This window comes from Anas acuta, chromosome 1, assembly GCF_963932015.1.
Source record: "Anas acuta chromosome 1, bAnaAcu1.1, whole genome shotgun sequence".
In the NCBI taxonomy this organism is placed as follows: Eukaryota; Metazoa; Chordata; class Aves; order Anseriformes; family Anatidae; genus Anas; species Anas acuta.
This window is the reverse complement of record NC_088979.1, coordinates 150841039-150854022: the sequence shown is the minus strand read 5'-3', so window position 1 is coordinate 150854022 and position 12984 is coordinate 150841039. Positions and strand designations below refer to the sequence as shown.

Sequence of the window (12984 nt, the reverse complement as noted above, 5' to 3'; positions counted from 1 at the left end):
GCTCCCGCTGGCCTGGGACCTCCCCAGGACCTGAGGAAAGGGCCTGCTCTGCCCTGCCACCCTGCTGGCTGAAGGCCCAGGAGGTTGTGCCGGCCTCTTCCTCCCTTAAAATGCCATTTTTACGACATGGCAGGGCCTCCTCTACCTCCAGTGATGCCAACATGGGGGTCCCACACCAGTAAGGCCAGTTGCCCCCTGGCCAACACGAGCATGGGGTGGACTCCCAAGCAGATATCTTGGGCCCATCTCTTTGGGGTGAAGGACACTTGGGTCCCTTGCACCGGTGACCACCAGCTCCCACAGCCACTATTTATATTTTCCTTGCGGCACAGATCCTCCACCTCCTTTGCAGATGCCCTGCAGCCGGATTTCCTCTCTTTTGGAGATTTACTTTCCCATCACTTCACCGCTTCCCCAGGCTTTCTGCTTTGCAGTGCTTTGGGGGAAATATCAACCCACCTCCTTCCCCCTCCTGTTATCCCAGTCCTAAACCATCCTATTGCGCTGGAAGGTTTCGGCCTTTCTGGGGTCCCTAAATTCTCTCTGACTTTCCTATGTGGGAAGGACACCCCCCTGTACGAGTTGGGCCATCTGCACAGAGCTGGCTCCTGACCGTGAGGAGGCTCAGCTCTGCAAACGAAGGAAGTCGCCCGCGCTGGCAGGCTTGCTGCCTTGTTTCCCACTATTGTTCCCGGTGGCAAATAAATAATAAAAAAAAAAAGGGGGTGAACGCCCCTGCCGAGCGTTTGCAGGAAGGGGGGTAACGTTATCTCAACAAAATCACGCAGCCCCTCTCTGACCAGCCCCTGCCTCTTTCCTGCCCGTCTCCCTCCTTGTGTATATTCTGACATCCGTGCTACTCGCGGCTCCACACGCAGCTCTCTGCACCAGTGGTGATCCCCAGCCCTCGGGCATCTCCTGCTGCCCCTCCCAGGCAGCTTCACCCTCTGCCAGGGGCATCGGTGGGCACGATCAGGGCGATGTGAATGTGTGTGTGGGGGCCACATGGCAGCAAACCCACTGCCAACCCCCCCGTCTGCGAACCACCATCCATGGCACCTGCTCCTGCCAGCCCAAAGCTCGACCCCGTGGAGTTTCACCCATAGCTTCAGTGACCCCGTCAGCTAATAAATTCCCATGGCCTGCTGGGTTTTATGAGCTTCTGCAAATAGGAAATCCCTCCAGGAGAGGAGTGCTTATCAGCATTCATCTCTTCTCACGTCAGGAGCCTTTGGGGAAGGGCAGGAGCTGTCTCCCACCAGCTGTGCAGCAGTGGGACAAGAGCAGGGATGGGGCTTGGGAGAGGGGCTGCTGCTCTCCCGAGCCTTAGCCTCCTTCTCTGTGTCTGGGGTTGAATCAAGAGCCACAAGAAGGGAAGGAGATGATTGCTTTTTTTTTTTTTTTTTTTTTTTTTTTTTTTAAGCTGAGCTGTTACACAAAGAAAAGAAATGAACATGGTGGTCACACCTCCACGGCAGATGCTTGTCCTCTGTGGTGGCTGGAGTAGCACCACGAAGGGCCCCGTGTGCTGGTGCCTCCACGGGGAATCCACGGAGAAGGCTGGGAGCTGCTGAAGTCGCCCTTAGTCCCTACTGAAATGCCTGTAAACAGGGAAGCTGTTCCCTGGATCAAAGTCTCCTGCCTTAGCAGCTCCTGGAGGCAGGACCGCTGTTAATGTGTAAGCCACAAGGAAGTGTAGGGTTATAAGATCTTCCATTCGAGGCACTTCTGAGCTATATTGCTGGTCGCTTCCTACCTGGTGACTCTGCCCGCCGAGGAAGATGTCTGTAAGGGCTGCTGCTCCTGTCTGCTGTCCCCCATGATCTCCTCCTCTTGCTGTCATGCTCAGCGAGGCTGAGCCCAGGATGGGCAAAGCCACGGCTCGCTCTACCCTCACCATTCGCATTTCTTGGGCTGAGTGGGTGATGCTGCCCACCAAACACGGGGTTGGGCTGCTCTGCTTGAACCCTCTGCTCTCATATCCTGCCTTTCCTGGTGCTAAGGACGAGCCTTTTTCTTCTTCTCTTCTTTCTCTCATGTCTTGTTTCACTTGATGGCTTCGCTCAGCCCAACCCTCCCCTCACTGAGAAGCACACACAAGACCATCTACTGAGAGCAGTAGATGTTCTCCTGGCTGGGGCGCCTTCCCCAACAGCACACCTCTCCCTCATGACAGGAAAAATTCGAGATCTTCAACCTGGATATGAAGGTCGGGGACACCCTGAAGGTGAAGGGCAAGATCTCCGGTGATGCTGCAGAGTAAGTACGATGAAACCACCTCAAATCACTTCTGGCAGCTGCGTGTGCCAGAACCACGCGCTGGCTCTCGGCTCTTCCCCGTCCCCGTCCGTGGCTGACCTCCCTCCTGCTCACCCGCAGGTTCTCCATCAACCTCGGCAGCAGCTCCTCGGACCTGGCGCTTCACTTCAACCCCCGCTTCACCGAGACGGTCATCGTCTGCAACTCCCGCTGCGGCAATGCCTGGCAGGCCGAGCACCGCGACCACCACTTCTGCTTCTCCAAGGACAGCACTGTCAAGGTGAGGGCTCTGTGGGGCTGGTGGGGTGTCTTTGTTGGGGGGAAGACCCAGGTTAACAGGTTCTTGTACCCTCTGCGCCTCCCTCTCCCTCATCCTCATCCTCTGGGTTTTGGGTCCTGGTTGTTATTTCCACTTCCTCTCCAGTTCCCAAACCTCTCCCTCAGCTCTTGTGCCCTCACCGCTCCTAGATCCACGCTGACAATCCGTCCTCTCTCTCCTCCTGCTGGGGATGCTGCCCCCGCTGCTCTTTGACCCCGTTGGATGTCCCAAGATGTGGCCAGGGCTGCATTTAGGAGCAGTCCCCTTCCTGCTGCCGTGGAGAGGAGCCTTATTGCCTCATCCCTGGCTAGAGGTTGGGGAGGGGGTGGGGAGCTGACAGTTCTGAGGAACAATCCCTTTTATTTACAAAGGTCAGCAGTAAGTTCTTGCTCTGTCCCTTTGTTCATGTTTATGGCTGACACTCCTTTTTCCGGGTCCCGGTGAGGGCAATGATGCAGCACGTTTGTTCTGCCCTGTTCGGAGGAGACCCGAGCCATGTGGCATAGAAGGACTCAGTGGAGGCAGCAGTTAAATTTAACTACTCTGGGTTTACAACCTGAGTAGCTGAAACAGCACCGGGACAGATCCTATCCCCAGGTCACAGCGTGGGTACCAGCTCGCACCCTCAATGTCAACTGCTCATTTCCTGCAGCCCCCTGGAGTGGCTGGTCACCTCCTATTCTCCTCCTCGTCCCCAGTTGCTGACCTTTCTCCCCTTTTTTCCCCCAGCTCATCATTGAATTCCTGCGAGACAAGTTCAAGGTGACGCTGCCGGATGATCACCACGTGGAGTTCCCCAATCGGCACAGCTTTGACAAGCTCAAGTACATGAGCATCAAGGGAGGCTTCAGGGTCACCTCCTTCAAGCTGGATTGATGGGCGCCGCTTCCTACATCCAATAAAATCCCAGCTGGAACTCCTTGCTCCAGCTGCTCTGCTTTCTGTGAGGTCTCTGGCTGTGTGGATGTGTGCGAGATGCTAACAAAACCCATTTTTTTTCCCCAACAGCAAAGGAAATAGCTCCCAGATAAGGCCAGGTACTTTCCTAGGTCAGACGAGGATGTGGGGTTGAGCAGACAGCGCACAGGGCAAAGCAGGCTGTAGGTGGGGTGCAGGAGGAGGAGGAGGAAGGTAGGAGCTGAATGCTTGGGAGATGCTTGTGTAACCTCTTCACAATGCACCATTTCTTCCCGCGCCCGCATTTTTGGGAGGAGGGAAGGGAACAAAAGCACTGACGCGAGCAATATGGCACTCCGCGCCACAAAAGCGCGTAATTAAACGTTAGGTTTGGGAACCTCAGGGCACGGGTTCGCTGCTTCCTTTTGGCTTGCTCGCCCTGGCAGGCAGGAGGAAGGGCTGCCGTACCTTCCTGCCAGCGCGGTACCAGGCGAAGCGGGGACGGGAGCACAGGTGTGCCCCCGTGCTGGCATTCCTGGCGGCGATAAGGAGTCGTCTCCTCCGGCTTTCCCCTTTTATCTCCCCTCACTTATCTGCCTGTGCATTCCAGCCAGGTTAGCCATTACTCCGGCACTGCCACACCAAATCCTGCTCGGAGGGAAAGTGAGGCAGGGGAGGGCGGAGGAGAGGGTTTGGGCTGGGTTCGGTGGCTTGCCACCTCCCGCCTGGGTCCCTCGCACGGGACTGCAGGCAATTACTGCTGATTATCTGCTGCTGCGGCTCTAATTAAGAAGAGTCTTGCCAAGTCGCAGGGAGGGAAGGCGGGCCTGAAGAGCGCCGGGTCAATCCTGTTCTCAAAGTCCCTGGGGAAGGAGAGTGAAATATGCAGAAAATGAGGAAATGGGGAGTTCGCCGCCTCCAACAGCGCTGGGAGGGAGGACCCGGGAGGTCTGCGTGCGAGAAAAAGTCAATGTCACCTCCTTGCCCTCACAGGCAAAGCCCTAAGTGATGCCGGTGTGCAACAGCAAACTGGACTGGATGGGATGAGAGTAGAGTAGAAGGGCATCTTACAGAGCCCTCCCCACTTCCCTGCTGCCCTCGCCAGCTTTGGGAAGGGCACCCTGATCTGTTTCGGGGTGCTGGACTGGGGAGGAAGCTTTGCTCCTCCCCGGGAGCCCTTTGTGCCACGCGGTGCCAGGTGGATAAGGGCTGGCTCGGTGTGTTAGTCACACCACGGGGCCAGTGGATCCAGGAACCCCGGAGGTGCTGCGAAATCCTCCAAGGAGCAGGGGCAGCGCGTTTTGTGGCTGGGCCCGGAGCAGCAGACGTGGTGAGGGAGGACGAGAAGGAGGGAGGGAGGGAGGCACCGGAGAAGTTAGTATCAAAACTGCTTTAATAAGGACAATAATAAGTGCACGGGGTACAGAGTGGAGGCAGAGAGGCTGGTCCATGGACCTGGGGCTTTGGTCTGGAGCTTGTGTTACGCTTTGGGAAGCAGAGGGCAGGGGGAGCTCGCCCTGAGAGCCAGCCCCCCCCCGGCACAGCGGTGGCACGGGCTGATCCTGCGTGGCCCTGCCGCGTGCTGGTGGCCAGAGCTGGGGACGTGTTGGCACTGCCTTGTGGGAGCGTGACGTGGCGTCATCTCCCCCCACTATGCACACCCCCGTCCGTCCCGGAGAACAAGGAGGGTGCTGTGAGGGTCCCCGCGGTGACCTCAGCCCCCGAGCATCTCGGCTCCACGCGGCGGCACAAAGGAGCTTCTGTGCGTGCCGGTTTGCACGTGGGGCAGCGTGGGGGCCGCTCGTCCCAGGGTGGCCGTGGTCACCCGGGGATGCTCGGCGAGGGGCATCGAGCATCCTCCACGCGTGCCCCTGGCATTGGGAGCTCTGGGAAGGGGGGGTGAGCACGCTGGGGACAGGGAGAGGGGGCGAGGATGGGGAAGAATGGCTGCAGAGAGGGAGTCTCCTTGTTCCCGGGGGGTGAAGGGAAGGGTTTTTTTTCAGAATTTGGTGCCTGGATGGCCTCACCTCCAGCAGGGCACGAAGTTTCTCCCTCTCCCTGCTGCAAAGGGATCAGTGTCCGCGGGCTGTCCCTTGCTCTGCTCCCTGTCTGTCGCCATTCCCTTTCCTGAGCACATCGTTTGCTTGCTGGGGGGGATGCGGGATGGGGTGGAAAGGGGCTCGGGGGGGTTCTTTGGCACGTGGGGATGTCCCTTTGGCACCTAATGAGGACGGGGAAGGGCTGCAACATGGGGCACCGTGCTGCACAGCCCTCACCTGTCCCTGCAGCACCCTGCCAACCCTTGGGGGGGGGCCCGGCGGCATTTGGGGTCTCCTCCTGCCCCCCCTGCACCCCACTGCCCCCAGCCAGAGGCCAGGAGGTCTCCTGTAAGGCCTGACCTCCACCCGGCGGTGGGGCATGGGGAGGAGGGCGAAGACCACAGCACCAAGGTCCTTGGAGGGGGGAGCCGTGCTGGGAGGGATGGCCCTTCACACCTTGACTTCATCGTCCTCCTCCTCCTCCTCGTCGGCATACTCGAAGGAATTGCTGCGGCCCCCCCGGCTGCCACTGTACCCCTCCTGCAGGCTGGGGAGCTCGGCCTCCTCCTCCTCCTCCTCTTCATCTTCATCTCCTTGGTTCCAGGGGGTCTCTGGGGACCGTCTCGCCGCTGTCACTTGCGACCGCCACAGGCTGCTGCTGGGGCTCTCCCACGCGGCTTGTGTCCGGCCTTGCCGGGCACCCTCACCCTTCTCCGGGCTGCGTGGGGTGCTCGTCCCCCCGTAATGGCGAGCCAGGACCTGGGCTGCCCGCTCGAACTCTCCCGCCTCGATGGAGCAGTCGTTCCAGTGCCCCTGCCACAGGGTCCCTCCGGGTGCTGCCCCCGGCCCCGAAGCCCAGCCCGGGTCCTCTCTGGCACGCTCGATGGCGTGAGCCTCCCCGTTGGCACGGACGGACAGCCCCAGCAGCGAGCTGGCCTGCCCGGAGCGGTCCCAGAAGCTGGACGTTGCCTTCACCTCTCCGTGGGATGCATCAGGTCCTGGAGGGACCCCATCCTCGGTCCCCTCACCCTGCGGGACTGTGTGGCTGCCGGGCAGGTCTCGGTTGTCCTCCGCTGCCTCGCTGCCGTTGGTTTCGGAGAAGCTCATCACCTGGAGGAGCTCGCTCATCAGGGAGGGCCCCAGGTCCAGGCGGAAGGACAGCAGGGAGTCCGAGCGGGCGAGCTCTGCGTCCCCGGGGAAGGTATTCTCCTGGGCCTTTTCCAGGCGAGGGACGCGAGGGATGGTGCAAAAGCCAGACTCCAGCCCTGCAAGGCAAAAGCGATGGCTGGTGAGCACAGCTAAGGCGCCGTGGTCCTACAAGTCCATGGGACAAGGGACGCTGCCAATGAATTGGTGCCTAAAGGCCAGGTTTTATGCCCTTACTGGGCATACTGGTGCTGGACTGGTGAGGCCCAGTGAGACACTGCTGCAGCTCGGGGGTGGACGTCTCCAACCCAGAGCCGAGCGGAGGCCTCCAGATGGGCACCAGGCGTGGGGAGACGCCAGTGGGGACGGAGCCGGGCAGGCGGGACCAGGAGATGGCAGCATTGCCTCGGCTTGCCTTTCCCTCAGAGCCCAGCCACGGCCCCTCTGGCTCCCCCAGACCCTCCTGAGACCTTCTGCCACAGCCCCCGGTGAAGAGCAGAGCGACAGCCTCATGTTGAGACCAAAGAGCCACCCACCCGTGCCACCCTTCTGCCCCGGGGGGCTGCTCATCATGGGGCTGAGGGGACACAGGGATGCCAAAACACCACCCCCTTCCCTGGTGCTCCACTCACCGTAGGCCTGGTGCGTTTTGGAGAAGCTGTTGGAGGCGCTTTTGAAGGAGAACTTGCTGGTCAAACCTCCGCCTCCCCCGTCGTACGTCGCCTCGTTGAGCTGCGGCAGCGAGACGGCGTTCTTGATGATGGGCGAGATGGCGGGCGGCTCAGGCGATGCCACCACCTGGCTCCCGCTGCCCCGGCTCCTCAGCGGTGTCCGTCGGACGTGCCGCAGCGTCCGGGTGAAGAAGTTGTTGGCTTTGGTTGTCTCGGCCCCGCCGTGGTTGCTGAGGAAGGAGGTGTCCCCGAAGACGTCGCCGCCGCGCCCCACGTGCATGGTGTGCCGAAAGTCCCCCAGCGGCGGGCTGATCATGTCGGGCGTCAGCTCCGACTTCAGCCGCCGCTTGCCGTGGGAGCCGGACACCCAGCTGAGCACCGGCAGCTTCCCCAGGCTCATCTTGCACCTCCTCGTCCTTTTGCCTGCCGAAAACCCCCCAAAAAAAACAACCTCCAGTGCCGGAGTGGCCTGTCACATCCCCGGCATCCCCATCGCCGTGGGGAGCAGCTCGCCTCGGCTTTGATCTGGTGGCAGTGGTGGGCCTACGTAACGCTCATGGAGTCACCCAGCGTGGGGACGTCCCAGCAGTTGGTGGCCTTGATGGGGACGGGTCCTCCTGAGGAGCGGTGGGTGCTGCTCCCTCACCCAAAAGGGGAGGGACGGGGGTGGCCACCGGGGTCTGCGGTCACCCTGGGTGCTGCTGGAGGTTCCCCCTGGGGCTGAGCTGAGGTCTTCTGCTGCAGGAGATGGTGCGCAGATGGGTGGCAGGGCAAGCGCCTCAGTCCCCTAAAGAAAACAAGAGGGAAGGTGAAGCCCTCAGCGAGGATTTTCCCAATCCTGCCAGCTGTAACCCCAGGAATGGTGGGGCTGGGTGGTCCTGGGGGAGGCGAGGTTAAAATGGGAGCATGAGCAGTGCTGTGGGGACTGTCCCCAGCTGTGTCCCTTGCCCGGTGCTCCTTTTGGGGTGGAAGGAACAGCGTCCCCAAGCACGTGCCCTTCCCTCTGCAATCCTGGCTGAAGCTTTCCTCCCCGTGCCCTGCCCCACGCCGCCCTCCTGGGGTGAGGAACCTCTCCCTGCTCCTCGCTATTCAGAGGAACCCTTCAGGAGAGGGTGAGGCTGGCGGACGGCGTGGTTCTCAGGGAGGAGGGGAAGGGAAAAATGTAATATTCGTGTATTGGGTTGCTCTGCTGGGGCGTGAATGTGGCACGGAGCGCCCGGTGCTGGGGGACAGGCGGCGAGGCGGTGGCAGGGCGATGACCGCGGGGCTACGTGGCCTCCTTGGGATCAGGGCTGTGGGACAAGGATAGAGCTGGGTCCTGCCAGCAGGAGGGGACAGGAGGCCAAAAGGACGCAGAAGCCCCCCCATCCCTCAGTTTTTAAGTGTCTGGACCCCCATTGCTGCGTGTCCCCACGCTGTGTCCCTGGGTCACCTTGGAGCGGGTGCCCTGGAGGCTGAGGGGGAGGCCTGGGCATCGGGCTGCTCTCCTGGCAGAACACACACATGTTTTTCGTTTTTTTTTTTGCCTTGCCCTGGCCTTGTTTGCTCACCCAGGGCCCCTCTTATCTGCCGGGGGTTAATGCCTGGGAAGGGAAAACAAACCTCCCCCCGGGAGGCCGCCAGCATTGGCTGCCTCCCCTTGGTGGCAGTGGCCGGGCGGCAGGACGCTGGCAGCCTCGCTTCCTGACACCCCCCAGCCCCTGCCTCTCTCTGCCCGTGTCTCTGCAAAGCCTCGAGGCTGGGACACGCCGGGCACGTGGCGGATTTGGGGTGGGAGGACGGCATGGGGGCAGGATCCCCCCCTTGGCACAAGGCATAGGGCCGGGAGGGGAGGAATCCGCCAGCCCCATAGGCCTGGGCTGCCCTGCGGACCCCCGTGGGGACCCTCAGCTCTTCCCCGCTGCTCCCGGGGAAGGGGGCGGATGGTGCCAGCCCTTTTTCCTCCTCTCCTTTGCCCCCGTTGTGTCTCTGCCCTCCCTCTGCCCAAGCGTGCTGCTCCGAGCTCGTGATTAGGGGGCAAAGGCTGACCCATGCTCTCCTTTCCTCCACGAGGCGAGGGGACCCCTGTCTGTCCATCTGTCCATCCGTCCGTCTGCCCACCTTCCCTTCTCTCTTCCTCCTCCCTCCCCCGTGTCCCCCCCCGCCCCGAAGCCGAGCTGGTTTCCACTGGTTTTCCACTCGCCAGCAATGGCCGGGGCTGCTCCGCTCGCTGGGAAGAACGGAAACCAGCGAGGGAGGGAGGATGGGGGGGAAATAATCCAGATGTCTCGTTGGCTGGAGCTGCCGAAAGCAGCCTCTTCTCTCTCTTCCCCCCCCCTCACCCTCCCCAACCCCTCCTTCTCGCACACACCCCACGGGGACACTCTCCGAAGAGGGAGAGGAGATGTTTGGGGTGGTCTCCACAAGGGTTGGAAGGAGCTGTGGGCGGCCAGGAAGCCTTTCCAAACCTTCCCAAAAACCTCCGAGTGCCCCAAATCTCCCTCTCCCCGCAGGAGGAGAGGCAGAGGCTCCGCCGGCTTCTCACTTTGTTCTGGGACGGGGAGGGGGGGAAGCCGGCAGGAGCGGGGTTTTGGGGTGGGAAGGGGGCGACGGGATGGGATGGGGGCTCCCTCGGCAGTCCTGGAGCGGTGCCGGGCAGTGGGCGGACAAGCCCGAGTCCAGCTCCCGCGCTGCCTGCTGCTATATATATATATATTTTTATATCTCTGCCTATAACCGGGGTATTTTTCCAAGCAGGCAGCCTGGGATGTGGAGGGAGGCTGGCGCTCCTCGCAGTTTAAAGCCATCCCCTCCCTGCTCCCTCTCCTGCTCCGACACCCCCCAAAATTGTGGCTCCCTGCGGTGTTCAGAGCGGGGTGAGGGCGGGAGCAGCGGGAGGGCACCCTGCCCCTTGCCCCCATCCTCGGGGCCCCCTCCTTGCCCCGTTCCTCTCCTCACTCCCCTGTCCTCGCTCCCGCTTTCCCTTATTTCCTCCCCGTTTCCCCTCGCATTCCTGCCTCCTTCTGCCTTTCTTCTGCCACATCCTCCCCGTCTCCATCGCCTCGCCACCCCTCCCGCTTCTCCCACCTCCCCGTTCCCCCCTCTTACCGCCCTCTCCCCCCCTCCCTTCCATTCCCTTCTTCCCTTCCCCTCCGGCTCTCCGCACGTCGAAATCAAAACTTTCAGGCTTTACCTCTCACGAACCCGGGCGACTTTTTTTTGTGGTTTGGGGTTTTTTTTGTCCCGTCCTCTGGCCGAAAAGTTGGGAGACGCTCCCCGTGCGCCCCTCCGGCTGGTTGGGAGGGTGAGCGGCGATGCGTCCCGGCGGGGAAAGGGAAGGGGATGCGTGCCCCCCACCCCTTTTTCCACCCCTTTTACCCCCAAAAAGCTGGCTCCCCAAGGCTGCTCGTTGGGTGCCTGACGCCCCGGTGCCACGGGAGCGAGGGAGCGAAGCTGGTGGGGAGGGGACGTGGGAAGGAGGGGGCGGGCTGCGGCACCGCCGAGCCAATCCTCGCCCCGGCACGGAGACCGGAGAAAATGAGATTTATTCCAACTATCCAGGACAGAAAACTTCAGGAACTTCTCTGCCTTCCCCCCCTCCGGCTCCCCGCCCCACTTCCCCAGTGCCATTTCCCTTCCTCCGGCCTTGGGCTGCCTCCTGCTTGCCCCTCTCCCTTTCTTTGGTGAATTTTTTTGGGGAAGGGGAAAAGCCGGGTGTCTGCTGAGCTTGTTGGGGACGCCGGGCAGAAGGAAAGGGCTTTGTGTGATGTGTGTGAAAGCCTCGGTAATAACACGGGGTCATCCCAGCCCGTGTTGGATGGGAAGCCCCCTGACCCCAATCCTGGGGGTGCGCGGTCACGCCGGGACCCGTGGGTGGTGTAGGGTGAGTGTTGGTGGGGTAGCAGCCTCTCTGAAGGCAGCGTGGGCCAGGTCGGTGCCACAGGCTCAGGACAAGAAATATGAGGTCAGGACAAGAAATATGAGGTCAGGACAAGCGTTTTGGGGTCAGGACAACCATTAGGGGTTCAGGACAAGTGTTATGGGGTCAGGAGAAGCGTTATGGGGTCAGGAGAAGCGTTATGGGGTCAGGATAAGAGGCACTGTGGTAGGTTCAAGGAGGTGCTCTCCTCCTTCATGCTATGAGTTTCTGCCCACCCATGGGACACCACATCCTGCTGGCATCCCGCCTTGTTCCTTGTTTGTCCCCTCTCGGTGCCACCAAGGGGCAGCCTGCCGGTGGGCACAGCCTTGCCAACGTCCCCGGTGACCCCGTGGCCCGGAGATGAGGCTCGGAGGCCCTGCTGGAGGGGTGCTCGGCCAGGCACAAGCGCTGCTCGTGGCCCCGTGGAGGAGAAGGGAGGTGTCTCCGCTGGTGGAGGCGAGATGGGACTTGTTGGGGTTGAGCAGGGCCTGGCTGGAGGGATGACAAGATGGCTGCGGAGGAGATGTCAAAATGGAGCCTCTTGCTCGGATCCGGTGACCCTGCCGAGGTTGCATTTTCTGCCTTCCGTGGAAGCCAGATATGATGGGGAAGACGAGCACAAGCCTTGTGCGTTTTGGTCCAGGCCTCCTTTTAGCATCTCGGGGGGAGATGGGCACTCAGGTCTGAGATGGATGGAGCTGTGCCACCGGTGGGAAAAGGAGAACCCACGACCTACAGCCTCCCAGCCTGCCAGAGCCGTAGGAGGCACCTTTTTCTCACGTGTCCTGCCCCAAAACAAGCCAGCAGGGTGGTGGGAGAGGCTGGGGCAGACCCGTTCTTCCTTCTCCATCCGCTGGGGTCCCTCTATCCCCATCCCCGTCCCGGTGCCCTGCAGTGGGGGCTGCGGCGGGGAGCGAAGGCGGCCGCCTCTGCCGGGGAATGCAGAACAAATCTCTTCCAGATGGGGCAGGGGCCACGATCTGCTCCTCGCGGGTCGCCCGCTCCTCCTCCTCTTTCCCCTCCTTCTCTTTCTCCTCCTCCTCCTCCTTCTCCTCCTCCTCCTTGCCCGTGCTCGGAGCATCTTTGCATCCCGGGGCCAGGCCTTGCTCCATTTCCAGGAAAGCTTCTGGAAACCCCCCTTCTTCTGCACCCTCCCCGAGCCAGGCTGTCGGGTTTTACCCCTTCGGGGACGGCGTTGGAGTGGGTTGGAGCCCTGCAGGGTGTCTGAACGCCAGCTCTGGGGCTCGCCATCCATCCTGGTGGATCAGCCTCACCGGCTACACCTGGGCAGTGCAGTTCCTAGACCCCTGCCTGACACCGAACCCATCAAACCCTACACCCCAGCCCCTCCTCGTCTTGTCCTCCTCCCTGCGAGAGATGCTGTGGGTCTGGACGGTCTTGCAGAGCCACCGCAGCACCCGTGGGTGCCCTGGGCGAGAGCTAATGCCCCGACCCCTCCCAGCCCCATTTCCCCAGACGCCCGGCTGCCTCATTTACCCTGAGTCACCCCCAGCCTTTCATCCCTCTGCAGCCTCACCCCCCCCGGGGCAGCAGGACCAGTCTGGGCATCGGGCTTATCATCCGAGCAGCCGGGTGGCCCCGCAGCTCCCCGCGGGCTGCCGGCTTTGATTCCTGCAGCATCTCAAAGATGCCCCCCCCGTTTTGCTTTGCAGCCCCACAGGACTTCCTTTTGGGGACGAAAAATCCCTTTTCTTCCTTTCTCCGGTGCCTGGGGACACCCCAGCTTAGGGC

General features: G+C 61.6%; 2 protein-coding genes across 3 annotated transcripts; one reads left to right on the top strand and one right to left on the bottom strand.

Annotated features, from left to right (window-relative positions):
- The first annotated feature begins 1652 nt into the window (after nt 1-1652).
- On the top strand, nt 1653-3520 carry LGALS2 (galectin 2). Its single transcript, XM_068665693.1, has 4 exons — nt 1653-1787; nt 2177-2259; nt 2380-2539; nt 3308-3520. The coding sequence occupies exons 1-4, from the start codon at nt 1782-1784 to the stop codon at nt 3452-3454; spliced, it is 396 nt and encodes a 131-aa protein (XP_068521794.1). The 5' UTR covers nt 1653-1781; the 3' UTR covers nt 3455-3520.
- Nucleotides 1989-10849, bottom strand: CDC42EP1 (CDC42 effector protein 1). Of its 2 annotated transcripts, none has more exons than XM_068665677.1 (4): nt 10504-10849; nt 7293-8118; nt 5971-6779; nt 1989-4425 (listed from the first exon to the last, which is right to left on the bottom strand). In XM_068665677.1, exons 2-4 carry the CDS (start codon nt 7729-7731, stop codon nt 4330-4332), a joined length of 1344 nt encoding a protein of 447 aa, XP_068521778.1. In that variant the 5' UTR covers nt 7732-8118; nt 10504-10849; the 3' UTR covers nt 1989-4329. The 2 variants fall into 2 exon arrangements, with proteins under 2 accessions (XP_068521778.1, XP_068521784.1); XM_068665683.1 differs by having other exon boundaries at nt 1989-4338; nt 10504-10848.
- Nucleotides 10850-12984: the final 2135 nt, after the last annotated feature.

Bases quoted from the DNA above. Each gene is read 5' to 3' on its own strand.
- LGALS2 (XM_068665693.1), top strand. The intron at 2,260-2,379 runs GTAAGTACGATG...GCTCACCCGCAG, and splicing joins ATCTCCGGTGATGCTGCAGA to GTTCTCCATCAACCTCGGCA. The intron at 2,540-3,307 runs GTGAGGGCTCTG...TTTTTCCCCCAG, and splicing joins CCAAGGACAGCACTGTCAAG to CTCATCATTGAATTCCTGCG.
- CDC42EP1 (XM_068665677.1), bottom strand. From the start codon at position 7,731: ATGAGCCTGGGGAAGCTGCCGGTGCTCAGCTGGGTGTCCGGCTCCCAC. The intron at 6,780-7,292 runs GTGAGTGGAGCA...TTTGCCTTGCAG, and splicing joins CAAAACGCACCAGGCCTACG to GGCTGGAGTCTGGCTTTTGC. The intron at 4,426-5,970 runs GTGTGAAGGGCC...TCTCGCACGCAG, and splicing joins AGGAGGACGATGAAGTCAAG to ACCTCCCGGGTCCTCCCTCC.